Below are 25,577 nucleotides of genomic sequence, written 5' to 3'. Positions count from 1 at the left end.
AATCCCTTCCATATTTACATAACCAATCCCTTCAGAGCAAAGGTGGAGTCTTTTCTTTTTAATTTTACTTTAATTGCAATATCAAAAAATATATACTCCAAAACTTAGACCCCATGCTGTTTAATATCATGCTCTTCCTTCCCTGCTAAGTTCCTCTATGGCCTTTCTCCTTTTCCTCCTGTCTCACTACACATGCTCACTCACTTTATAGTAAAGTCTCCGTGAGATGTAGAGGGATTCAGAGATCCGTCAACCCAGCGCTCTCTGTTAATTACTTAGAGAACCTATTTAAAAAATGCCAAACTACTTTTTAGTCTGAGGATCCAATCCAGAAATTCATCACACACACACACACACACACACACACACACCAACACACCCTAAGATGTAGTTCACATGCAGCATTTTTTTTTCTGGCCCTGGCATCTAAAAAGAAAAAATAATAAGAGAAAGGGCAAAGAATTTAGTTCCAGAAACTGTGCTGAGAAATCCACACAACTTAATGTGCATCTCAAATCTGGTCATTAGAGATCTCTGTATAAGAAGAGGCAATCTGGATTGAGGACCCGGGATCTTCCCCTTTAACTTTCGCTCCTTAGAATTCTCCAGTTCAGTGAATGGTGTGCACCGTTTTCCGCCCTGTACTCTGTAGGATTTAGTGATGAGGATAATGATGCCAAAGGCTTGACGGGGGGGGGGGGGGGGGGGGGGGGGCGTGGAGAAGGGAGGGAGGGAGGGAGCGAGAGGGAGGGAGAGAGGAAGGGAGGGAGGTGGAATTTCATTTCTTCCACTAAAGCGTTTGCGGAGACTTCAAGGTATAATCTATCCCAGATCCTTTCCCAGAGAGAAACTTGGCGATCACGTTTTCACATGATGCTCACGCTCAGGGCGCTTCAATTATCCCTCCCCACAAAGATAGGTGGCGCGTGTTTCAGGGTCTCTCTCTCTCCTACAGAAAAGAAAAAGAAAAAAATGTCATTAGAAGAGGCGTAACACGTCAGTCCGTCCCCAGGTTTGTGTTTCCTGGAGTGGCTAAAAGAGATCAGTTCTAACCTGCTCCGCAGGAATAACGGTCCTGCCTCCCGACACTCTTGGCGAGGTTTTGTACAGTTTGCTCCGGGAGCTGTTTCTTCGCTTCCACCTTTTTCTCCCCCACACTTCGCGGCTTCTTCATGCTTTTTCTTCTCACCATTTCTGGCCAAAACTACAAACAAGACTTCGCAGGTAGGTTTTTTTTTCTTCTTTTCTCTCTTTTTATTCCTTTTTGGTATTATTACCCACCACTCTCCTTTTATGATTTTCTCCTTTTAAGTGGGGATGTGAGTCTGAAGTGAGAAGGAGTGTCTGTGGGTAGGAATTTCAGGTGGGTTTAGCTCTTTTATGGCAAGCTTTTCCCAAGAGTGACTTCTCCGATTTCTCTCCCACTCCTGATCTCTCTGCTTCCTTTTCTCTTGTTCTCCTCCCCCAACAATTTACCCTGTACCTGTCCATTCAGGTAACCAAAGGTGCATTTTGCTACCCAAGCTAGGAAAAGTTTTATTGAGAACTATATGGTTGGAATAAAAACTCTTCAAGGGGAGAGACTCTGTTCTATTTTCACAGCTAGTTCCAATTCATTGTATTCAGCAATTAAAACTTTGCAAATACCTGTTAATAATTACAAAACTTGATCGACACAAACCTACCAAATTCGGGGGCAAGTCTTTCTCTTAGATATGGCAGTCCATCCTCCTCTCCCACCGGAGAAGGCTGTTTTCTAAGCAGAAAGTGTCTGTTTTCTATCTGCTTAGCGAGTTTCATTTCTTTATTTCATTCTTTGTGTGTGTATGTGAAGTAACACCTCACTTCTGTGATGATAAATAAAGAAGTGAAAGTCTTCATGGAACTTGAGTCGTTTACCAAAGTGGGGTGGGGGTCACTACAGCTGGGAGGAAAACTGCTGTCAGGATATCAGGGTTTTAAATTAAGGATAACTTTAGAAATTGTTATTTTAAATGGCATAGTAATATAGATGGATTTAACCGGGGACACACACACACACACACACACATCCCATTCCATGCTTTGGCACTGAAAAGTCGAGAGAGATAGTAGGAGTTCCCAGGAACAGTGGTGAGCCCTGCTAACATGAATATGTTTATCTCCCACCTACTTATATATATATATTTTTTTTTACATGCCCCCCTTATAATGATGAAGGCAAGATTACTAACTCCAGAGTTAGAAATAACAGGCAAAGATAAAGTTTACAGCACAAATGCCCTGTCTCTCCCTCACACACACATGCTCATAAAACTAGCAGCTTACTTTATTAAACATATATTTATATGCAATCGTGTGTAAGTCTCAGCAGGAATATAGACAGGCCAGCTGTTTCATCCCAGACACTTGTGTGACCATTTCTGTATTTCAGGATTTTTCCCCTACAATTTCAAATGAAGAGAGCCAAGAAATGACAAAATATGTCAAACTTAAATTAAAACTCTCCCACTATGCCTAGGTTAAATTCAAGGTGCTTTCTAAATAATTCACTTCCCCTTCTCTCTGCTTGCCCCCACCCCCTCCCCTCTCAGCAAACGTGTGGAAACTGATACTCACTTTCCAGGTTTTCCGCAAAGCTTCCAGCACGGGAGACAATAGGTGCGGGGCGTGGGGACTGAGTGTGCTCGGCAGATTAAGGGTTAATGGCCCTGTGTTACAGTTTGCATCTGTTACATCTTTTATAGCCCCCTGTTTGAACTAATCCTCGAGGCACAGCATCTTCCCAACCCCACGGAGTTTCGGGATTCTCCTCCTCTCCTGCCTGCCTCCGAGGTTCCCCTACTCCAAGTTTTGACAGTTTCAGCTGAAAAAATGCAGCGCCTCTCTCGATTTTTAGGTACAAAAGTTTCGAAGCCAGAAAGGATACGATCATTTAGTAGAGCTTAAAAGTACTGCTGTAGCGGTTGGACTTTCTCTTTCCTTTCTTGAGGGGGAAAAATTTTTCTTTTCTACTGGAACTATTTAAGGGAACCAGTGTGGGGAGCATGTGTGTGAGTGAGGTGGGGGGAAATACTTAAGTAAATATTGTCAAAGTGGTAGAGGTGGGGGGGGGGGGGGAGTGGGGAGGGACAGTGTCCAAAGAGGCTTATAATTATATTTCTTACTCTGGTGTGAAACGGGAAATCTTAATTTGGGGGCGGGGGGGTGGAGGGAGGAAAAGACAGTGCCTCGATCAACTCCAAGAGGGGAGGGGAGGGGTCGCGGGGCGAGTGGGCTTCCTATAATTACTATTATCAATTTGCCCGAGTGTGCTTCACCCCGGGGCTGTTTCGCGTTGTTTGTTTGTTTGTTTGTTTGTTTCCTCTGGGGAATGGGGTGGGGGTGAGACAAGATAAGAGTGAAAGAAAGCGTCGCCTCACCCCAAGTTCCCGAGCCTGGCTGAGGACTTTTCGGAGGAAAGGGTCCGCCTAGCCCTGAGTCAAGCAGCCTTACTGTACCGCCGTGTGCATTCCCTCATACGGTCAGGAGTTATGACTCATTTTGAAGATGTAATTCTTGTCTCTCTGATCCCCTCTCTGGTGCGACACACCAAACAGTAACAAACACAAAGCGCCTCGGGGCCAAGGCTGGGGTGGGGGGCGGGGAGGGGGCCGCCGAAGTTTCGCTTTGGCGTTGGGGGGCGCGGATGGGTGCTCGCCGGGGCCCTGGCCCGGCTCCCCTGGGCGGCCCGCGCGCGTTTCAATGGGCGCGGGCGATGCCCACATTGTCGCTGTGTTTGGTTGCTAGATCGAGCCTGCGTGCTGCCGAAGCAGGGCGCCGAGTCCATGCGAACTGCCATCTGATCCGCTCTTATCAATGAAGCAGCCGATCATGGCGGATGGCCCCCGGTGCAAGAGGCGCAAACAAGCCAATCCCAGGAGGAAAAACGGTAAGAACCGGCCCGAACCAAACTTTTCCGGGCCACTCCGCGGCTCTAGACCCAGGGAGAAGGGGGGAAAGGGTAAAGGAACCGAGGCGGCGGCGACGGTGGCGGCGCCCAGGGCTCGCGGGCGAGCCTCTCTCCGCGGCCGGCGCCGGAGCCCAGCGCGCGCGGTGGCTGGACCGGGGGGAGTTGGGGAAGTGCCGGGCAAAGTGAGCGTCGGGCGCCGGCGGGCTCCGAGTGCTGGGGTACGGACGGGGCCCCGAGCCCCTATCCCCGCCACCCCTTCGCGCCCCCGCCTCCGCCCTCCCTCCTCCTCCGCCTCCTGCTCAGCTAGCTCCCGGGCCGCCGAGTCCCCGGCCGGGCTGCGGGAGCGTCCGGCTGGGGCAGGGCGGGGGCCCGGGCGCCAGGTCGTGCAGGATCCCGGGGCGGGGGCGGGGGTGGCAAAGGGACGGCGAAGGAGAGAGAGGGGGCCCCGGGCTGTGCCTCTACAAGGCGTAAAGTTTCTTCCCTGAGTCGCCCGGCTGCCTCTCCTTACGCCAAGTAACGGTCCGCGGGCAGCGGGGCCCGGCTGGGCGCGCCCGGACTCCGGGATGGGAGGGACTCGGCCGGCCCTGCGCGGGGTCCGGCGGGGTCCCGGCGGGGTCCGGGCGGGCTTGGGGGCGGGTGGCTCTTCTCTATCGGGCTCTGGCCCCTCGCGTGGGGCTGGCGAGTCTAAGAGCGCTGGGAGACTTTTCTGGGCAGTTTCTATGTGGTCAGAAGGAGCCCGCTATCCAGGCTGAGTCAGGAAGGAGGAAGAAGATGGGGGTGCGAGGGGGACACACAGATAGGAGGTAGGAGATTAAAGCGGTGACAGTTTAGTAGGTCCATCTTGGAGAGAGGCAGAGAAGGAGGAGGGAGAGAGCAGGGGGGAGAGAGGGGGGGAGAGAGAGAGAGAGAGACCCCCTAGGTATTAACCACAAACAAAATCGTGGGAATAAAAGAGAAAAGTGATTGGCAAGAGCGCAGAAGGCGCCTGGGGGAGGGGAGAGAGCTGGGGACCAGACAGGGTGCCGGGGGAGCTGACGGAGGATACTGAGTTTAAAAAGAAAAACCAGCCCCCCAAAACAAACAAGCGAACTAGCGCCAGCTCGGACTGGGAAATGAAACTTCTCGTTCCCCCTGCTCACCGGGCACAGGGCCGCGTTCACGCTCCGGAGCTGGACGCGGGGACGCGGTGCCGGCTCGGCCTCCGGCCTCCCGCAAGCCCAGCCGCGCCTCGCGGGGACCGCCGGGCCCACTTGGAGCAACTTTCCTCTAGAGAAGACAATTGTGCGCGCCCCGGGCCTGCCCCTGAGCTACGCAGCGCGGGGAGGGGGCAGCTGGGGGCACAGTGTGGGGTGCTGGAGGGAAAAAAAACACGAAGAGTAGAGAATTTTGATTAGAGACAAACGATGCTTCTCCCTGTCTCTCTGTTCCTGTCTCTCTGTTTCTGTCTCTCTCTAGGTTGTGTGTGTGCGTGCGTGTGTGTGTGTGTGTGTGTGTGTGTGTGTCTTTTGCTTGTTGTGGTGGAGGTGTCGAGCCATATGGGGGAGTGATAGAGGAATTTTAGTCAGAAACTGTTCGTTACGTTATCCTGCCTTTTCCCTTTGTGCTGCCTTTGATCTATTTGCTTGGCTTAGTATTACAAAAAAACAAGTACAATAATATATTCGGAGCTGCTTCCCCAACATCCAGTTCAGGCTGCCTCTTTTTAAGTCAGTCTCTCTCTCTCTCTCTCTCTCCCCCCCCCCTTCTCTCTCTCTCTCTTTCAATTTAATTTTTTCTTCACTCTAGTGTGTCTGGCATTATTTAAGGTGGTCCTTACACCGGAGACCTCCCCTTCCCCATCACTGGGTAATTTAGTAGACACTAAAATTACACCTAGTGTCCCCCATCCTCTCCTGTGTTTCCTCTTCCTTTTATTAAATGTTGGTTATTGATTTTCTAAAATCAATGTCTGTTGTGGGGCTCCCCCCTTACAAGTATCTAAAGCACGTTGCTGATCAACTGGATAACAAAAGCTTTGTGTCAAGGAGGCTTTTTTCCTTATGTTAAACAGTCATTTTTTTTTTTTTTTTGAGAGAAAAGAGAATGAGATTTAAAGCCAGGTTCCCAGAAGTGTTCTTTTGCACAAGAGATTATTTAAAATGTTTGTTTCTTCTTGCCTGCCTCCTCCCACCCCCTTCGGGATTTTGCCACTGTTGACCAGTCTGGCCCCAGCAGTGAGGTCAGGCCAGAGCCCAGATCTGGGGAAATGGAGGGCTCCAGGCTTCCTGGGAACCTTTGGGAAGGAGGGGGTGGCTCTCAGAGAAGAGAGGCCTGCTGGGGGCTTCACAGGTGGACCAGCGTGCCCCGGAGGGGCTCAGCCAGGACACTGCAACCGTTTCCCCTCTGCCCAGCCACTAACTTGGGAGAAGCCTCAACACTGAAATGGAAAGTTGAATTGCACATCTTAAGGCATTTAGCCCAGTCTCAGCACACTTAACAGCAAGCCTGTCCATCTCTTAGAGCTTCTTGAACTTTGACTATTACCTGTCTCTTTTTCCAAATAATCTGTGGGAAAACATGTTGTGAGTTGGTTACTTGTGTTTTTCTGTGGGTTTAATCTGACTGAGCAATGTCCTGGTTTTGAGAGGAGGGTAGAAGAGTTTTTTTTCTCCCTTTTTTTCATTTTCTTTCTCATCAAGCATGTATCCAATGCCCTTTCCTCTGGGAATTGCCAGGATTTATCTGAACTGAGTGGATTTTTCTTCTTTCCTGGATTCATGGAAAAGATGTCACTTTTGAGCTTGTGTCTTTGCTGATAACACTAAATATGATGATGCTTATCAAAATCATATAGAAATTCCTGGAAAGAAATAATGGCAGTACTAATCATAGAAGTAGAAGCTGCAAGGAAAAAAGAAAAAAGATGGTCATCCAGGAAACTAGAATGGCACTTTATATAATTTTAATGAAGTCAACAGTGTATATATTGACCAAGGCGACAAGGAGATAAAACGTGTAAATCTGTGTGTGTGTGTGTGTGTGTCTGTGTGTGTGTGTGTGTGTGTGTTTGAAAGGCCAGTCAAGAACGAGGGTTAGAAGATGAGGGTGTATACAATTATTAAAAAGCAAAGTCAGCTCGAGGAAAATAAATTTACAACGAGAGAAACAAGAAACTAAAATCCAGCCTTTCATGTTCTCAGGCTTGAAAGATGCCTGGCAGAGACAGTGCCAGGGCCAAGTTAATCCATAGTGGACAGTCTCCTTTGCCCCACATAGAAAGGATGAAATCTCTTCCCAGAAAATAAGATGTGCAGCAGGAAAGGGGGAGAGGGGTGAGGGAGAAGGAGGCAAAAAGCAAGTTGCTGCAGACAAGAATGTGTGTCCGTTTCAAGAAAGTTCAGTCAGATGATCTTCAGTCGCCTGACTCACTTTGTAACACTTTCACTGGAGCTGGAGAGGAGGGGAACCCCCCCCCCTTTTCAATTCCCCTGATTATACTCCACTATCTCCACACAGCCTTGGAGTCAGAAATGAGCACTGGGAGCCGGAGATGCCCGGGTTGCTGCTGCCACTGGCACAGCCTGGTTGTAACTTGCAAAGTTTGTTGCTTTAGCCCCCGATGCGGGCATCGGCTCCTGGGGATGCCGCGGCTTCCCTCAGGCCTCCTGCAGAGCCTGGGAAGACTGGCCTGCCTCCCCAGCCCACCGCCTTCCAGCATCAGCCTCTGAAATACCGCACAAACACATGCAGGTTGTAACAAAAATCAAATCAAGAAACTGCTCGTTTCAGAAGAGGGAATGAAGTTGTCTTTTCCGTGAAAACTGAATTCAGAGAGGAAGGAACAAGGAAATAGAAGAAAGAAAGAAAGAAAAGTTAAATTTAACTGTTCTTCAAAGTTTGGGGATTGTATGGGGACGGAGAAAGATTTTTACAAAAGCCTCTGGTCTCTGCCTTTCAGTGGTAATGAAAAGGGCTGAAGATAGTTGTTTTCAGGGCTTTGGATCCTAGAGTAGAAACAATCAGATGAGCAGAAATGATATCCTTGTTTAAGATAAGTCCTCACTTTTTACCACTTCCCTAAAGGGAGTGGAGGTGCTGGTGGTGATGCTAAGAGGCAGTGGAGGACCCAGAAGCTGCTCCCGGTTCAGAGATGCTTAGATGAAAAGGAAAAGAAATGCAGGCAGGCGCTTCGTCAGGATGTGGCTCCTCTCTGGGAGGTGAAGTTGGCATGGGGCAGCCTCCAGTCAAAGCCTCTCAGTGCACCCTGAGGCAGGGGAGTTTCCTTCGGATCCCAGTCGGTTCAGACTTGGATATCTTTGCAAGTGTGAAAAGCTTTTGCCACTAGCTTTCTTCATAAAGTTGATGAGCTTATTAGGAAGCCTGCTTTGCTGGCACTCAGAGACTCAGAGGCAGTTTGTGTGGCAGGTACCAACCAGTTCTCAGGGCGCTCCAGAGATATCCATCTCCATCCTTTTCTCTCTCTGGAGATCTCCTGCAAGTTTTGTCACGCTGCATACACAAGGCTGGGGGCTGTGTATCTAGAGGGATCTATTTGTTTTATTTTGGTTTGAAAAAACTAAGTCAATGGGGGTAGAAACATGTCTTCCTTCACAGCAGAGCCACTTGCCTGCTGACATCCATGGCTTGATGCTCCACCAGGGGTAAGGGTCGGCTAAGGATTTCAAACTTTATATTGTTTCTCTGTTGCCAAATAAATATAAGTTCACGTCTCTTAAGCGTCCATTTCCAAATGCGAATAAAGCCAAGATTAAAAGTTCCCCACTAAGCTGCCCTGTCATATGTTTCAGATCCTTTCTTGCTTGCTTAATTTGCTCAAAGTAAAGAAAATTCCAAGAGGTTATCAAAGACCCTAATACTGTATTAAGGATATTTCCTGGGAAAAATGTGTGTGCCCTGAAGGTAGGAAAGGAGGGTGTTGCTAGCTCTGGAACAGAGCCGCGCTGATTCCAAGATGTGGGAGATTCTTTTCCTTACAACAGTTTTTGTCATCTGCATTCTTGCAAGGCTTTTAAGGTGCATTTTCTTCTGTGTGAAAGGGAACTCTTTGTCCTTTTCCTCTCCAGCACCGTGGCTTCCCAAGGTAGACACTATTTTGTGCCTGTCACAGAGAGAGGGAGTGCAGGTTTGCAATGCTCACAGACAATTGATTGTCTGCCCTAATGTGTTTCATTTACATGTTTATAACGTCAATGGTGCTGGGGTGTCCACTGTACCATTCATTCCCGCATTCCCACAAGGGGGCAATTGTCTGAATGGCCAAGTCAGACACCTTTTTGATTGCTCCTTGGTTGTCTTTTTAAAGCAAAGAGATAAAGGAGGAAAATCTGTGATGCAGAAACACTAGTTGAAAATATACAGAATTAAATGTCACCACAAAAGCAGATGTTAACATAAGCCCAAATATGCTTTTTAGCCAAGATGTGAAGGTTGAAAAAAAAAAAATAATTCAGAGCAGAGGGAAGGATGATTTAAAACCAATAAATAGAGCCCTACTTCCCACTCTCTATTTCTTCTCTTTCTTTAGCAATCAGAAGATGAAATGTGATTTTCTTTTTAATTTTAAGCCTTGAAACATCTAGGCACCTCCTCATTATTTGTGTGTTTGCTGTGATTTGTGAATTTGGTATATATTTACATAGCTCTGTTTATGCCAATAGCATCAGCTTACCACTTGGAAAATCTATTGAATGACTATTTGGGCTGTGGGGAGTGTAAACTTTTAAAAAGTAAGAGCCAAGTATTTCTTCATCAAGCAATTTTTTTTTTTTTTTTTTAAGGAAAGCAGTAATAATCAGTAGACTCTATGGAAGTCTTTGCCTTAATAGCTATGTGCCAAATACTTTTATCTTGGGTGACAGTTGTGTTGGAGTGAAAACTCTCAGGAAAAGTGTAACTAGTAGTTACAAAGTAAATAAAGAATTTTGTTTTAAGGTGTTCAGTACTGTTTTTGTACTGTGTGTGTGTTGTCTTGTATTTCCTCTGAGGGAGTGAGAAGAAAAGCCATCCATGCCTGAGCTTTTCTGGCCTTTCTGTTCCATCAGTTCTCCGTTCCGTATTATGCATGTATGTAGTGCACATGAATACACCTGCTTTGGGAAAGAAAAAAAAAAGATTTCACAGTTCAGATGGTGCCTTGCTGGTTCATTTAGGAAATACAGTTATTAGAAGTTAGTCTGCTTTTGCGTGTGGTCCATAAAGAGAGAAAATACTAACTCGGTGTCATCTGGTGGGAGGTAAACAGGGGGGGTAAAACTTTTATAATTTTGTAGTAAATTAGGGAGAGAAAAATCGCCAGCCTGTGAAAAGATTTTTGCCTCTCCGGGAAGACACACACAGTAGCTGCACCGTTAGCTGAACCCCTGACACGGCGGTCTTTTGAATGCCTTAGGTATGATTTCACTTTCGCTCACATCAATGCTGACCTGAATGCCTTTCATATCTGATCCGCTGTGTCTCTCCCAGTAAACATCCCCTGAGGGGAGAACAAAGAAAGGAGCTCTTCTTCTTCTTAATCACAATTCAGCCCTTTCACCGCCGGCAGGCTCCATTTGCATTCTGCCACAGAAAGCCAAGATGAAAAGAGAGAGAGAGTGAGAGAGAGAGAGAGAGAGAGAGAGAGGGAGAGAGAGAGAGGAGAGAGGCAGAGGGTAGTGGCTGAGTAAAATAACTTAGGTGTTTGTGGCTGTTTGTTGGGCTTTCCCTAGTTACCAGCCTTATATAGTTGATGCTCAACCAGGCCCTGTCCCTCCTGACAGGCATATAGTGTTACAAGATGGCATGTCTGTACTATTCATGGCCACCCGCTCAACACTTGAGGTAAAAAGTGTCAGAGAGGGATCAGATTCTCCCCCAGAAGCCTGTTAGACTTGGGGTTAGGTGTGTGGGCTTCCCACTCTTGAGTGCTGCCTACTGTTTGGCTTCACTGGGATTGTTTACCATCAGACAGGGGAGGGGGGCCGGCACGCTGGAGACAGCTCAGGAGGAAAGGGATCCTGTCTCCCGAGGCCCTGGTCTGGTTCAGGGATGGGTGTCTGGCCCAGAGGGAGCCGGAGGAGTTGCCTGAACATACTGATACATCTTCAGGAAAACTGGAAAAGACTTTCCCATTTTTTCCCCCTGACTTTTTATGATAATTCATATTTTCAAATGAAAGGGGAAAAAAGCCAAGAAAGAAACTCACAAATGAGCCAAAAAGGAAGGAAAAAAAATCCGAAGAAAAGAATTTTAGGGGGAAAAGTTGTTCTATTTTAAAAAGCTTTGAGGGCTGTAAAGTGCCACGTTTTTCACACCTTCTCCATACTTTTTTTTTTCAGATTTTTTTAGTATGTTTAACATTTGTGAGATGACAGCCTTTTTGTATCTCAAACTGGATGCTGCAAGATTTATAGGGAGGGGTTGGTGGTATTCACGTTCTCGAGAGAGAAAGTTTATGCCTAAAGGGCTCCTTCTTACTGGGAGCTGTTTAAACCCTCGCAGGCGGACCTGTCAGGTTTTACTGTGTTATTTGCCTCCATTTTCAACATGCAAACCTAACATGCAGCTAATGGTGTTGGAATGAGACCACAGCAAGAGCAGAAACCTCTCGTGACAACTTTTCAGCTACATTATCTTGCTCCTAAACTGTCTTGTCTTTTTTTTTCCTCCTCTTTCTGAAACCACTTTTAAGATACCAACAGTTTTTCTTCAACAATTAGATTAAGCATGTAACACACACACACACACACACACACACACACACACACAACTTAGGGAGGGCGATCACTTCACATAGCAGAGTGAAGCATTGGAAGCGTGGCTTTTCGGATAACCATCGTGGCAGATTTCACTTTTAAGAGCAAAGCTAGCGGAGATGTTAAAAGTTGTATAGAGCATGTGACACAGATTCTTGTTTTTTGTTTTTTGTTTTTTTTTTTCTTTTTCCCAGAAGATTTACAGAATTTGCAAAAAGAGATTATCCCTACACCTTCCACTCCTCCTATCCATCCCCATGACCCCAAGCAATGAAGGATTTAGGCAGATTTACTTCAGTAAACACCTTTGGACACTTGGGGGGAAAGTGGGAGTCTGTTTGCAAAAGGAGGCTTTTGTTAAGTGAGGTACCGGGATAATGCCTTACCAGGCAGCTGTGATATTAACCTAGCCAGCAATGCGGGGAACACTCTTTAACTCTTTGAGCTCCTGGCCCTTTGCGCTCAGCAGATAAAAATCCCAGCTCTCTAAAGACACTTAGAATTCCGGCTCTAACAGTTTATTATTCAGACAAGTCTTGTAGACATGAAAACTGTTCAAGCTTTTAAAACAATGTGGTTTAATTAGATGAGGTGGACTTCCATTGCTCATAAGCCCTCCAAATGGTGGTTTATAATTGGCAAGGAAAAAAAAAGAAAGAAAGAAAGAAAGAAATCAGGCAGCACATTAAAAATTCCAGGAAATATCTTTAGAAAAGCTATTTTCATTTCCAGCTTTTAAAATATTAGACTATGGTAGCTAGAGGGAATGAAGCAGCTGGGGCGTCTCTCCTTATTATAAAAGACACCAGAAGTTTGTGATGAAGAAAGAGGCTTCGCCTCGAAAAGCTGCAAAAGGCCAGTTTGGACAGTGACATTATCAAAGCCCTCACCTCTCTTCAAGGCGGAAGTGTTGCCTATCTCTTGGAGCTCGGGAAGTCATGTGAACCTCAGAATCAGAGCCTCAAGGCCGGCTCTTACCAACTTGAGACTTTTCAAAGCAAGCAGGGAGGCATTTATAAGAGGAAGGAGTTAATAGTTATTTTTTGCTGGGCACAAGAATAACTTTACAGGTGTTGCATTTGGGCTGAAATAAGATTGCCTTATTTAGTTTCGAAAAAGAGTGTAGGTGTCAACGTTGGAGCAGCCACAAATGTGTGAGAAAGTAAAGGGTATGAGACATGACAGAATTAAAGGTGTTTGCTATGTTGTTACACCGTGTGTCAGGCTGCCAGCTCCCTTTGTCACAGCCTCTTGGTGATTTGACAGCGCAGATCTACTTCCCTTCTAGGTGAGACAGCATTTTTTAACCGGAGTTATAAATATGGTACATCCTTTGCGTGCACCCTGCCTCCCAGATCCATGAATCCTATTTGAAAGCATCTTGCCCTGAGACACAATGAACAAACGCTGTATACAGGGGACTGTGCGTGCGGGGGCCTGGGCACCGCCAGCATCACAGTAGCTGGCATTGACTGTTGTTTGGCAAGAAGGTCCTCTGCCAAATCATCCAATAATTAAGTTTTATGTTATTTGTATGAACGACCAAGCATGCAGTATTCCTTTTCAAATCAAAGGGAGGCTTAAAATTACTTTTTGAACACTTTCAGACCATGGTCAGGTCACAGTTTGGGGGCTGAATTAAAATGATCTCATTCATGATCTAATTGAGGTTGGCAAAATCTTAGCAGTAGCAGGAGTACATAAATATAAATCAAAGACCAAAATTTAGCAAATCATATCATTTGCTCGAAATCTGCTCATGAATTATTCTCCGATTGCCAACCCAGAAGTTAAACTTTGTCTCCCCTCAGCAACAGTAACTCGCATATTTTTTCAGGCTCCTGACAGGAAAGTTAGAGGAGCTGCAAAGAGAAAAGAGAAGGAAGATGATCAGTTCCTCAGCAGATATTGTGTGTTTGTGACCCAAGAAAGTGTGATAGTTAATAACGCCACGTACATTCCAGGGGACGCTGCAGTCTTGGTTATAAATTAATATTGGATTCTGAAAACCAGACTTCGGAAGAGCAAGCAGCTGGGACACATAAGGGATGGAAGAGGAGCAAACATTTCAAGAAGAATCTGATTGAACTTTGCTTTCATTTTTTCAATTGAATGTAATCATCATAATGATTCATGATTTTTTTTTTTTTTACAAATTTAGTTCAATTACTGAGCTGAGGGGATATTTGAAGTAGTCATTAGAATTAAAAGACAATACAGAAATGTTAGTGTACACATTTAAGTTACCTTTCTTTTTTAAAAGAAATATTTCTATAAAATTAAGACTCCAGATCCTGTAATCTATGGGATTAAATGTTGTGTTCTATTGTATGCAGTCCATTTTTAGTTCTTCATTTCTCTTGACTGCTGTGTTATTTCAACTTAAACCCATATACAATCTACTTTAAAGCTAAAGAGACCTAAGTCTGAACCTGAATATTCTGAAGTTAAAATTTTAAATCCCACTTAAATGAATATATTCTTTTAAGCTAACAATAAGTGCAGAACTGGTCAGTTTAGCTAACTTTATCACAAAAGCAAATATGTGAAGGTGTATTTTTGAATGACCATGATAAGGTGGAAACACTTTAAAATAATCTCAGACAATAGAGGTAAATGATTGCATTATTTTGGGAACAGGTGATTGTCACTAATGATTTGCCATGACAAAAGGCGAACGTGTTCTACATAAAAATGTGTAATACATAAAAACATGTTCTACATAAAAATAGTTATATTGCTGAGATTACAATATAGTTATGTTTGTTATTTATATGTGGTTTCATATTTCTTTTTATAATCAACTCTAGGAAAGGTACTTCAGACAAGGTGATAAGACACTGCCTCCAAAAATAAGTAATCAATAATAGATCAACAGATTAAGATATCATGCTGTTTATGAGATGAGATTTTTCTCTCTTTCTCTCTTAGACAGATGAGCAAATTTCAAGGATTCAGTGTCCAAGTGATCTAGAAATGTAGTCGATAAGATAGCTTCCACTGTTTCCTAGTTCAAATTGTATTTATAGTATCTTACATACCCAAGTTCACTGTAATCAAAGAAACTTTGCAATTTGCCTGTTCTTGGAAGTACCTAAGTTTCTATTTTAGACACAAAGCACATCAATGGAAGTGTTTCACATCATGAGATTTCTCAGTTTTAAGAGGTGAGGTTTATATATAAAGACCTCAGTAAGCTGTGTTTTCATAAAATAGACCCGTTAAGGGGGGAAAATCTCTAAGCCACATGGTTGTGCTCGGAAGGTTTCCACCGCCTTTGCTCTGCTGATGGGGATTTGAAAACTGAATACAGGCCATAGGCACACATACACAAATGCACCCTAGGACCCCAGCTCTGCTACTTTTTCTCTTAAACGTTCATTACAATCATAGCTTGTGAATGAAATACATTTCAACAGAAGCAGTCGAGGTGAAGAGTTAATGGAGACTCCCGTTTCATAGGAGTTATTGTAAGAAAAAGGAGTGTTCCCATGCCACGTGACTCTTACAAACTTACCAGCACCTAGCAATCCATGCTTTAAGTGTATCATTTAGGATAAATTACAAGTTTTATGCTTTGAAACTGTTTTCCACCATTTTCCTTCAATATTACCAACCTTATCACAGATTATGCCAAATTGATTGCAAATTATTATGGTTTTTAAAACAGCACTCGGGAGTCCTGAATAAAGGTGGTATTTCAAGGTAGTGTTTACAATATTTAAAAGGAAAAGGGGGGCTATTAAACTAGACTGAACACTCAGAAATGTGTGGAGTTTTGTACTTGTGCAGATAAAGGATGAGGTAGCCTTGCCCTGTGAAACCAAGACCACAAATGATACGTGTCAGTAGGTTCTTTGATAGGGCTTCTGGCCTCAGTGTTTCTGTGCTGTCAAACTGCTGTGTTGAACAAACACCTCCTCTGGGACAAAGTGATAAATGCAGAGACAGGCTGGCTTCAACCAGTCTCAGCAACCTCCTCAACCACACCCCCACTCCCAGACCCCTCCCTCGCCTCCTGCAGCCACCTCCCCACCGAGCCTTGCCCCTTTACCTGAAATTGACATTTATAGAGAGATGCTGGGCCTTTTCAAGGTGTCAGTGGTGAGTAATTATGGTTACTCCCCAAATCTTATGAATCAGGACTCCGAAACTGCAGGCAAAGTCCTTTTTCTGGCAGGCTTTATCTAGTCTTTTTTAAATGGAACTGGACTGAGCCTCTAAACTTTTGCCAACTTGAACTTTTTCCACCTTTGCTTAATCATTTGGAAACCACTTGCTCTCTTCTTGTCTTTCTCCTCGTCACTGGAGTTTTATTTTCTAATGTTCAAGCAATGACGCTGTGCAACACAAAACAAAATTTTGCCTTAAAAATTCCAAACACTATTACCTCCTCCTTTTCACTTTCTGGCATTTTTTTAGGGCTAACTCTTCAAATGTATAGCCAGCTGGTTTTTTTACCTTTCTCTCTCGGAGTCATTATTCTCTGACTAAAACCTGTTTACTGGTGCCTTTGTGAGTGCATCCCCCCCCCCCCCCCCTGACATTAAATGAATTTCCATCTTCTACTTCTCCAATCTCTAAGAAATAGATAAACCATTATATTTTTCCCCGGCTCGTATTTTAAAGCGGTGATCCTGACAGCAGGACGATTATTGCACTTTATATTTTAGTGGATGTTTGCTGTTGCTAGTTACAGCAACACTTATCATAAGACAGCAAGAAAAGAGTAGTCCCTGGTAATTAAAGTAATGAAATATTCATTTACTCTACCTTTTCTGTAGTCTCACAAATTAGGCTGCTACATTTAATGCCTGCACTGCCTCTGTTTTTATTATAATGGCAGCTTTCGCATCTGCAATTAGGACTAATTCTGACAGTTACAATTTCTGAGGGATGGTAAACAGTGAAGGAGATGTGCAGCAGAGGTATTACACGTGAAAAGCCCTTGTCTCTTTAACCTTGTTGTTTTTTTTCTCGCAGAGGTTACCTTTTCCCGATGGTGCAAAATCGACTTGACATAACTGTTCATCAGTTTCAGGGTTTTCCCTGGAGGTATTTGCATCAAATCAGCCCAGTCAAGCTTCAAGTTGAAATTGGCAGGCCAGAAACTGACAGAGTAGAGACTGGAAAAGAGACAGCTAAAGTACAGGCAGCAAACTGACAGTAACAGAGTGAAAGACAGAGAGGGGGGAGAGAGGTTGGAGCGAGAGCTTTTCAACTTCAGTGTAAGGGAAATCTCAACTCCTGTGTGGCTCTCAATAGCAGTGTGTCCTGGAGGAACTGAGAAGGTGGAGAGATTCAGAACACCTTCAGCTACTCCTTACCGCTGGGGCTCCCCAGTCCTGCAGGGAGGGGTGGGGGGAGGCTCGTGGTTAATCTGATTGGATGCCTAGGAGGAGTGGGCACACTTAATTAAACAGGAGGAAAGTTCTGAGGCACCTCCTCAGCACTTACTAAAGCTTGAAAGCCAAATCTCATGATCAGTGTTATAGGAGGAAAATAAGGCGGTTTGGATTTCTTTCTAATTGTTAACTTGTAGGAAAGTTCACAATTCCTTCACTTTACCAGATTTGTTTTCTCTGGTTCTCTTCCGAGGCAGATTAAATGTTCAGAGACCAGAGCTCAGGAGATTGTAAAGTCAAAAGTTAGTGCATTTTGATGCACAAAAAACAGCCACTAGCAAAAGTTATATTTGAAGAGGTGCTGCTTTGAATAGCAGGGGGTTGCGAGTTCTCTTTGTCAAATAGCATCCTCCTATCCTGACATGTAAGAACATTTATTCAGTTGTTTAAAGGCCAAAAAATGTGGCAAAATCTGAAAATAGCAATGACATTAAACTTTTATTTTACTATCGGGAACATCGCTTTAAGAAAAATCCTGATTGCAAAACATTTCTAATTGCTCTTACAAAGAAAACATGTGAAAAGTGCTTCCTTTGCCCGAGTACATTATTATTACTATTATTTTGTTGTTGTTGTCTTTCATGTCTATTTTTTAAACTCATACTTTTTTGTCATTCCCATCTTTTCTAACCTTAGCTGGGGGAGGGTGCTGTTGTCTTTACCAGATGATCTGCAACCCTCCCCATTTTCCAACTAGACCTGGGGGTCGAATAAGCCCTTGCTTTCAAACTGTCTTCAGGCTCTGTGTATGACAGGCATTGGCTGATCTGCTGATGCCCATTCGACAGGCACTGTTGAACTAAAGTGGTGTGACGGCACAGTTTTGTTAAGCTGTGAACAAAGGGCTGAAGATGCCTTCCTGGCATCGTCCATGTGCATATTGGCCTTGTCACAGTTTTGCTTGATTTAATGCTCTGTTTATTCCTAGATATTAAAACTTAAATTCCGAACAATATGTTTTCAAACACTACCGACCAACTTAATTGTAAAAGCTTGAACTTTGAAGACCCTAGGGTTCATGTGCTCCTCCAGTTGCTGTGTCGCCAATGTTAAAACGCAGCTTTGGAAATAAATAGATTGCCAGTATCCTCTTAACTGTTATCCATTTAAGAATGGGATTCCAGTCTTAAAAAGTCTTATTAGGGTAAAAGATTTATTTTTCTTTGATCATTGCTTGAAAGTCATTATTTATTTCCAACAGTGGACTCTCCCATAAATTCCCAAGGAAAAGTTACCTTGTGTGTGTACAATCTGGGTAGACTTTTAAAAAGATATATTTAAAAAAGATGTGTTATTAAAAAGGTGCTCAGTTCTAAAAGAAGCCATTTATAAATATACCTGTAGTGGTAGGCACATTGCTACCTGCTGGAAAAAAAAAAAACACAAAACAAAACAGCTCTTTGATGTTAAAGCGAGCCCTATTTAAGAGATAGTGGAAGAGTTAGGATTGAGGCTCAAAAGTAAAATGATTGTGATAAAAATCCCTGTCCCACCGACAACAGCTAGTTCTTCAAAAGCAAACTGAGGTTCAGAACTGAATGTAGATCGCAGCGTCCCGTTGACTGTCTTGAGCTTTATCTACGGCGGGGGTGTTTTGTTCCCCCTCTGCCTCTTTTTCCCCCCTTCAGGTTCGCTCCAAGTGTTTGCTGAGAGATTAGTTAGCAAGTTTATATTGAGGAGGTAGCCATGGGAAGCAGCTCTCCCCTGGAAGGAACGCACGGTGGGTCAGCGTGTGAAGATACTGGAGCTAAGCTGAGGAAGGCCCGGGATCAGGTACTTTATTTTCTCCCAAAGACAAGCCACTCCCAGGAAGGTTTGTGGAATGACATCTCGTCCCAGCAGGAGCACAGATGCTACCACTTTTAGAAACTTCCAAACAAGCATTATTGCTGGAACAACTTTATGAAAAAAAAAAAAAAAAATCTCTTGAAGTCTTTTGCCAGAACACTCCCTTTTCATTATGTAAAGAGGCTATAATTTGAGATATTCAGGGTTATTTTTATCTTCATTCATAAAACAGCATCTTTCTTAGGAGCTGTTACGAGGAAGGTGAGGAAGGTGGCGAAGTAGAGAAAAACATCCAGCAGCATGAAAGTATTTCTGCTACTCGCCAGTGAGACTGCACTAAAAATCTGACATTGAATCTCGAGGGTAAAACACGTACACATTTTCACCTGCCCTAAGCATGCTTTGTTAGCAATGACAGTTTTACTAACGGGAATGAATTAACTTTTTAAAAAAGTAGTAGTTTTACTCAACGTTCATTTATAGCAAATAATTCTCACAGCCAGAAAGGGTGACACAGGTGCGGGGACAGGCACAGTTAAGCTTTTATTGCTGCTTTTTGTATAACATCATACATGAAAACGACATAGCTGATTACAAGATACTCTGTGGTCTGTTCTCTTACGTTTCGTGGGAGATTGATGTGCCCAATCCCACTGGTGTGAACTAGATTTAGGCACACACATCTCCAAACGGGCAAAAGAATAGACCTTTTACTATATTAATGGGGCAGATTCTCACTTAATATATGAAGTGAATTTTGGCATTAGTTTGGTGTTTTCTATTAATACTTTGTTAGCATCTGTTTATAAATGAGACAAAGAGAAGTTGATCCAAATGGTCCTCCTGCCTCACCCCCCAGCTCAACGTTATCTGCTTTGTTGTGCCAACTCATAACATCCTATCTGTAAATTGCTCTAAATGAAGCTGTATCTTAGCTGTGTTTTATAACAAAAACACATGACTTCTCACCTTTTAATGAACTGTCCTAGTTCAGGATCTTCTAAGGAACGGAGTATAAAAAGAAGCAGAGTAGAGAGAAGATATCTCATAAATAGTTTCCTTTGAACATCCACAATTGCTTACATGGCCCCTCCCCCTTTCTCCAGGCCAGCAGAAATGGCCTAGCCCAGGGCTCATCCAAGGGAGCACATTTTAGAACTATTCATTGGATGATTTGAGGGAGGCTCCCGCCCTGGGATACCAATGAAGTGCATCAACTGAGAAATTTTGTACATTTGGGAGTGGGTGTGTTGTCAGCGTAGGGTGTTCTTCAAGGAATTTCTAATTCGTGTGAGAATAGTAAGATCTTCTAGCCATCCATCAGCATCAGGTTTCAAAAACAGATAGCGATGGCTGTCTTTCCCCCTGTCCCATCCTTAGTCCAGTGAGGAACAGCCCTGCTTCACATAAATAAGATCTTTGAATTTATCTGCCGTGAGGTGGGGCTTTAATGCTCGCTATCTGCCAGCCAGGAGCATGCATGTGATCTCATTGTATCACAGTGTAGAGATGAGATAGTCTAGAGCTACAGCACACCAGTGCATTGTGCCAGGGTGTCGGGAACGAGCCTTCCCTTTCCAAAGCAGCAACCCTTTCTTTTTCATCATTGTTTCCTTACCTCACTTGTGTGCTTCTTGTGATACAGATCTGAGTGAGTTGTGCAAGCTGCAGACTTGCCAGCCCCCAGCTCCCAGGCCTAGTACAGAGTAATTCATAAACTTACCATATTAGACTATCAGATTGAAACCAAGGATTTCTACTAGTGGTGGAATTGGAAAGCCCATTGTTTTGATTATCATTTCATCAGCCCCAACTGATACTAGTATGCTCAAGGAAAACATACTTCAGTTACAGTTGATTTTCAGATTCCAAAATGGTGCTGCAAAGCCTGTGCATCTCTAATTATATTTTATGCTAGGCTGTGCAATACCAAAATATACGCCACAGCAATCAGCGAGTGAACAGTATCAATCAATTTGTAAACAGATGAAGTCACTCATTCCCAAACTGGTTTTCCAAAAACAATTACTAAATTACAATAGAAAAAAAATTGTACAGTTACTGTATTTGTGTGCTGTGTTACAATCAACATACCAGGGAAACAAAACAATTTAATGCAGAAAAATCATCATTCATCTACATTATAATTGCTTCTTTTTCACATCTACAGGGCGGTTAATTAAAATTGTGATTAAATGCGGTCGCGCTGCCTAAGATGTCTTGCCCAAAACAGGTGGTACAGAATTTAAAAGTAAAAAAAATGTAATTAGCATTGGAAATTGAGAAATTGCCTGTAAGAATCAGTGTTAATTTCAGTCAGTGATGAGGTAATTTATAAATGAATGCAGGGGAGGCTGTGCAAATGCACAATTGCCTTCCTTGCCATTCTTAGCATTCTCAGCATGCAGGTGAAAATGTTTTCAAAATATTGAGGTAATTTGAAAATCAATCCATGCATTCTGTATCTTTTTTCTCCCGTTTGTACCAAATGCTGAACAAATGCTGCCATAGATGGCACGATCCATCAGTTTTTTTTTTATTTTCTGAAAGCCACACTGCACATATCTTAGACCTAGATTAGGAAACGTAACAACAGCAATTGCAGACCTCATATTGTTACAAGGGTCAAAATTGTGCACCTGAAATTCTGACTAATGTGGATTTGCTTTGCTGCACACCACTGCCATCAATAAAATAGACACCTGGAGGGAAATCTTCTCAGGAACAGACATAAAGACTCTTAACCAACCTAACAGATACATCAGGTTTTATTTTTAAAGTCTGAGGGAGAACTAGAGGGTTATAGACAATATAATCAATATTGTCCTTAGATTCTTTAATATTTTTCTTCTACCTATAAAGCCTTGAAAACAGGTTAATAAACTATTACTAAAAATATTTTCTCCAGAAATGAACTCTGCTTATTAATAGAATCTCTCTTTTTAACAAAGGTGCAACTTTCTAACAAAATATCATGCTGTCAACTTAGTAGATTTCAGGCATTCTCTTGACACATGAGTAAATTTATAGTTTAGGTACTATTTTAAAATTATTTCTGTTTACGCTGTTATTAAAATAGAACTACTAAGCTTTTAAAATCTCCTTTTCATGGAAGAAATTTAACTTTCTTGTGCTTATCGTGACCATCTGAACAATATAAATTTAAAACATTTTAATATTTAATCAAAGAGAATATGGGGTTTGAGTATCTGGCTGCCACTGGAGTCAAAGAGACTTCTTGGGACTTCTGAGCATTCTGCAAAATGATCTCTCCCTATAAAGTTCATCCTAAGAATATGTTTAGTTAACTGTCACAGATTAATCATCAGAATCACTCATGTAAAGTATTCTGCGTGGTTCTTTGCTGTTTAAGGCAGAAATCAGTGATTTCGCTCTAAAGACATTCTTGGGTAACCCTGACATTTTGAAGAGAGAGACGAAAAGTCAAGAACAGTCTTCTTCTCCGACAGCATCTTGCCATCCTCCGAGTTCAGGCCAGGTATGAGGCCGTCCCCCAGGACCCTTCCTCGTCACTTTTGGGATACAAATGAACTGTGCGGTTTCGAGGCGACAACTGGGCTGGTTGTTCCAAGTGGCATGCCGTCACTTCTCCTGCATTTCAATCTGTTTTCCATTTAATATTACAAGTAGAAATAAAACGAGACCTATAAATGGAGGAAACTGAAAGGTCACCAGTTAACTTCGCGATCCTTCTCCTTTCACCAGCTCCTACCCCCCACCAGCTGTGATTAGGACGACTGCCTCGTCCAGCAGTCCGTCCACCTTCAGTGAGGGAGAGTGCAGACTTCATCCCAGTGTGGCTTCCTGGATTCCCTTATGGACCTGTGAACACTAGATCTGCAGCCACATGGGGCTTGGCTCAGATTTCAGGAGAGAGGTGAGATGGGGGAGGAACTACGTTGCCCTCCAGGCTGTGCTGGTTCTGGGTTTACAAGGGGTCACAAAGGTTAGAGAATCACAGATGTCAATAGAGCTCCAGGCCCGACCCCTTGAAAAATTTGCAGTAGAAATCTTCTTACTGCTTTACATTTAGTTCTCAGCCCTCTGTAAGAGAGCAGGGCAGTGTGGAGTTCTTCACCAGGGAGATTTCACTGTATTTCGTCAAGTCACTGACTGTGGCGCTGTCTTTTATACGAGCCCCCTCTCCCAAGTGTCTTTCTCTACAGTCTCACAGTGTCAGCAGGGTCCTCAGAAAGGGTCTGAACTATTTGGCTATACTAGCACTAGATGGGCCAGCAATTTGGTTTTGTAAGTCCTATTTCTTTTCAAAGTTTCAATGTGAGCTTACTTGATTAATTCTATTGCTAGAAGCAGCACCTCTCTGGAGCTGATGTCAGGTTCATGGAAGAAAAATGCACATTTTCTTTTCCCACTCAGGGCTTCTTTCACCTTCATTCCTAAGGGTGATCTGAGCATTGCATTAGAAGAAAAAAATCTTTTTTTCTTGTTGCAAAAATAATTGACAAGTATGCCACCAGGTCCTTCTTAGGCTTCTGGTATTTCAGCAGAAAATTACAGTGTTTCCTCATTCTCCATTAATTGAGCATCTACTACAAGCAGGCCCTATACTTGAGGCTGTGATTCAAAAATGAAGGGTAGAGCCTGGGCCACTCAGGAGTTTGCTGTCTAGCAAGAAAGGGATGGTGGCGGCGGCTGAAGAAATGAGGAAAATGTGCTGAGTGCTATGAAAGCACACCTATGGATACAGAGTGCAGAGGATGTAACTAGATCTAGGAGAAGGTGGTAGGGCAGACTTTCTGGAGGAGGTGGCTTTTAAGGAGAATATGGTGGTGTGACTTAGATTTTACCAGTGAGGGAAGGGTATCCTGGGCTGAGAGGAGAGCAGGTACAGGCATTGGAGGAGGGGAGGGAGAATAGCTCAGGTATTGTCAGCCAACAGAGATGTCTGAACAGAGGGCACATGCAAGAGGATGCGATTCACTTGAGTCTGCAAAGGTGGCCTGGGAGCAGAAGATTCTCCGATCCCATATTTCTGGCTCTTATCCAGTCAATAGGTGATGATGAGCGTGTGAACCCTTTTTAAAGAAGAAGAATGACATAATCAAATTTGTTTTCCAGTGAAATGTCTCTGGCAACTGTACGAAAGCTAATGTTATCTAACATTTATTGAGTACTTATAATGTGCTAAGAATTTTGTCTGTGTCATCTGATGTTGCCCTGACAACAATTGTATCAAATAAATAATACTGTTATTTTAATACACTTTTTACAGATGAGGAAATGAAGGCTGAGAAAAGGCACGAGCCTAGAGTTAGGAAGAAAGTTGATGGTTAAATGTTACTGGAATGGTGGAATTTCCAGAATTAACAAGTGATTCTGGAAGGACATTTGGAAAAGGAAACCCAGCGTTTGAAAAAGAGTTAAAGTGAGGCAGTTTGATGCCCCTTTCTCTGGGTGACTAGTGAGATGAAGTGGGGAATAAGGTTTTTTATCCTCAAAATTCTTTCTTTCATTCAGTGCTGTGTCAGTTTGAAAAAGAAAATGAAAAATGATTCTTGATCTTCAAGAAACGGATACTAGAATGTGTCCCTCTTAGGGAGTTTGGAAAGAGATGGTTAACAGACAGCCCTTCAAAACAGTGAATTTAGTGAACCCGGGGCACTGGCCTTGCTGATTTAATTCATGACATTAAGGCCTTCTTCGGTCTTATGAGGAAGCAAATGAAAATAATCCCTTTGTGATGACTGTTTTCCCTCTTTTCTGAATTAACTCTTCCCTTGCCTGAGACTCACCAATCCTCCAACTTCCAAATTCTCCACACTGCCTTATCTCTGCCATCCCGTGGCAAGCCCTAAAGCTGCTAACATTTTGTAACAACTATGTGACAAATTGTTGTGCTTTTATTCATGTCGGACATCTTTGCCAGGCTTGCTTGTTGTGTTTTCTGTTTGGCTGTGTCATGGGACCAAAGGTGCCTGCCTTTGTACAGCATGTCAAATCTGGTTAACATGCAGCCATTTATCTTGAAAACCACCCCGCACAATGGCAGCAGTGGGCCAGGCCACAGGGCTCCCAGCACAACCCCATTTTTTAGGCCATCTCTTCTGCATATGGGGAGCACATTGGACAGCAGACACGATGTTTTGTGATTTGGGGAATCTCTGAGAGACAAATTGTAGGGAGCAAGTGCAGTGTAGCTGGACTGCTGGTGCCCAGTGAAGTGAGGAAAATCAGATACAGCACAGGCTGAAAGAATGAAGGGAGAATTCACATCTCTGTGCAGAACATGCACCGTACTTTGCTCACACAGAGAGTTCACACATAGACAAAAGCAGGTTTGCTTGTGGGTTGTTTGCAGGGATTCTATAGGCACAGTCTGTGCGCGCGTTCTCACATGAGCCCTCTTTATGCATTTTGTACTGGCGAGGCTGTCCACACGTGAACATGTAAATACGCTTGTGTGGGAAGACAATTTGCTGTTACAGATTTAAGACACGGGAAAGACCTTCTAGTTCACTGAGGCGTTTCTCTCCTAATGTAGTAGACGCAGAATCTTTGTGTTTTCTACGGTTGTCTCAATAAAGGACTCTGTGTGTGTTTAAAGAAGACGCAGAGCCGGTGAATGTCAAGTGCTACAATGAAAAATACCGAGGACTTTTCTTTCTATAAAACCGCTGCAAACTTTATAACCTAATTCACTTTGGGTTTTCCTTTCTCAATTGTCTCAAGGTATCTTGGGGA

General features: G+C 43.6%; 1 protein-coding gene across 15 annotated transcripts in view; it reads left to right on the top strand.

Annotated features, from left to right (window-relative positions):
* The first annotated feature begins 803 nt into the window (after positions 1–803).
* Positions 804–25,577, top strand: part of ZEB2 (zinc finger E-box binding homeobox 2) — a 130,984-nt gene continuing 106,210 nt past the window's right edge. For 7 of the 15 annotated variants that reach the window (XM_036253598.1, XM_036253609.1, XM_036253596.1 and 4 more), the window contains exons 1-2: positions 3,315–3,560; positions 3,769–3,910. In XM_036253598.1, the coding sequence (XP_036109491.1) occupies positions 3,513–3,560; positions 3,769–3,910 (190 nt within the window). In that variant the 5' untranslated portion in view covers positions 3,315–3,512. Of the gene's footprint in view, positions 1,225–2,726; positions 2,879–3,314; positions 3,561–3,768; positions 3,911–16,282; positions 18,840–21,949; positions 22,753–25,577 lie in introns of those variants that run through there. The other 8 variants (XM_036253610.1, XM_036253605.1, XM_036253606.1 and 5 more) reach the window with 7 other exon arrangements.

Source organism: Molossus molossus, unplaced genomic scaffold, assembly GCF_014108415.1.
Source record: "Molossus molossus isolate mMolMol1 unplaced genomic scaffold, mMolMol1.p scaffold_m16_p_11, whole genome shotgun sequence".
NCBI classification, from domain to species: Eukaryota; Metazoa; Chordata; class Mammalia; order Chiroptera; family Molossidae; genus Molossus; species Molossus molossus.
This window is presented reverse-complemented; position numbering and strand designations above follow the sequence as displayed.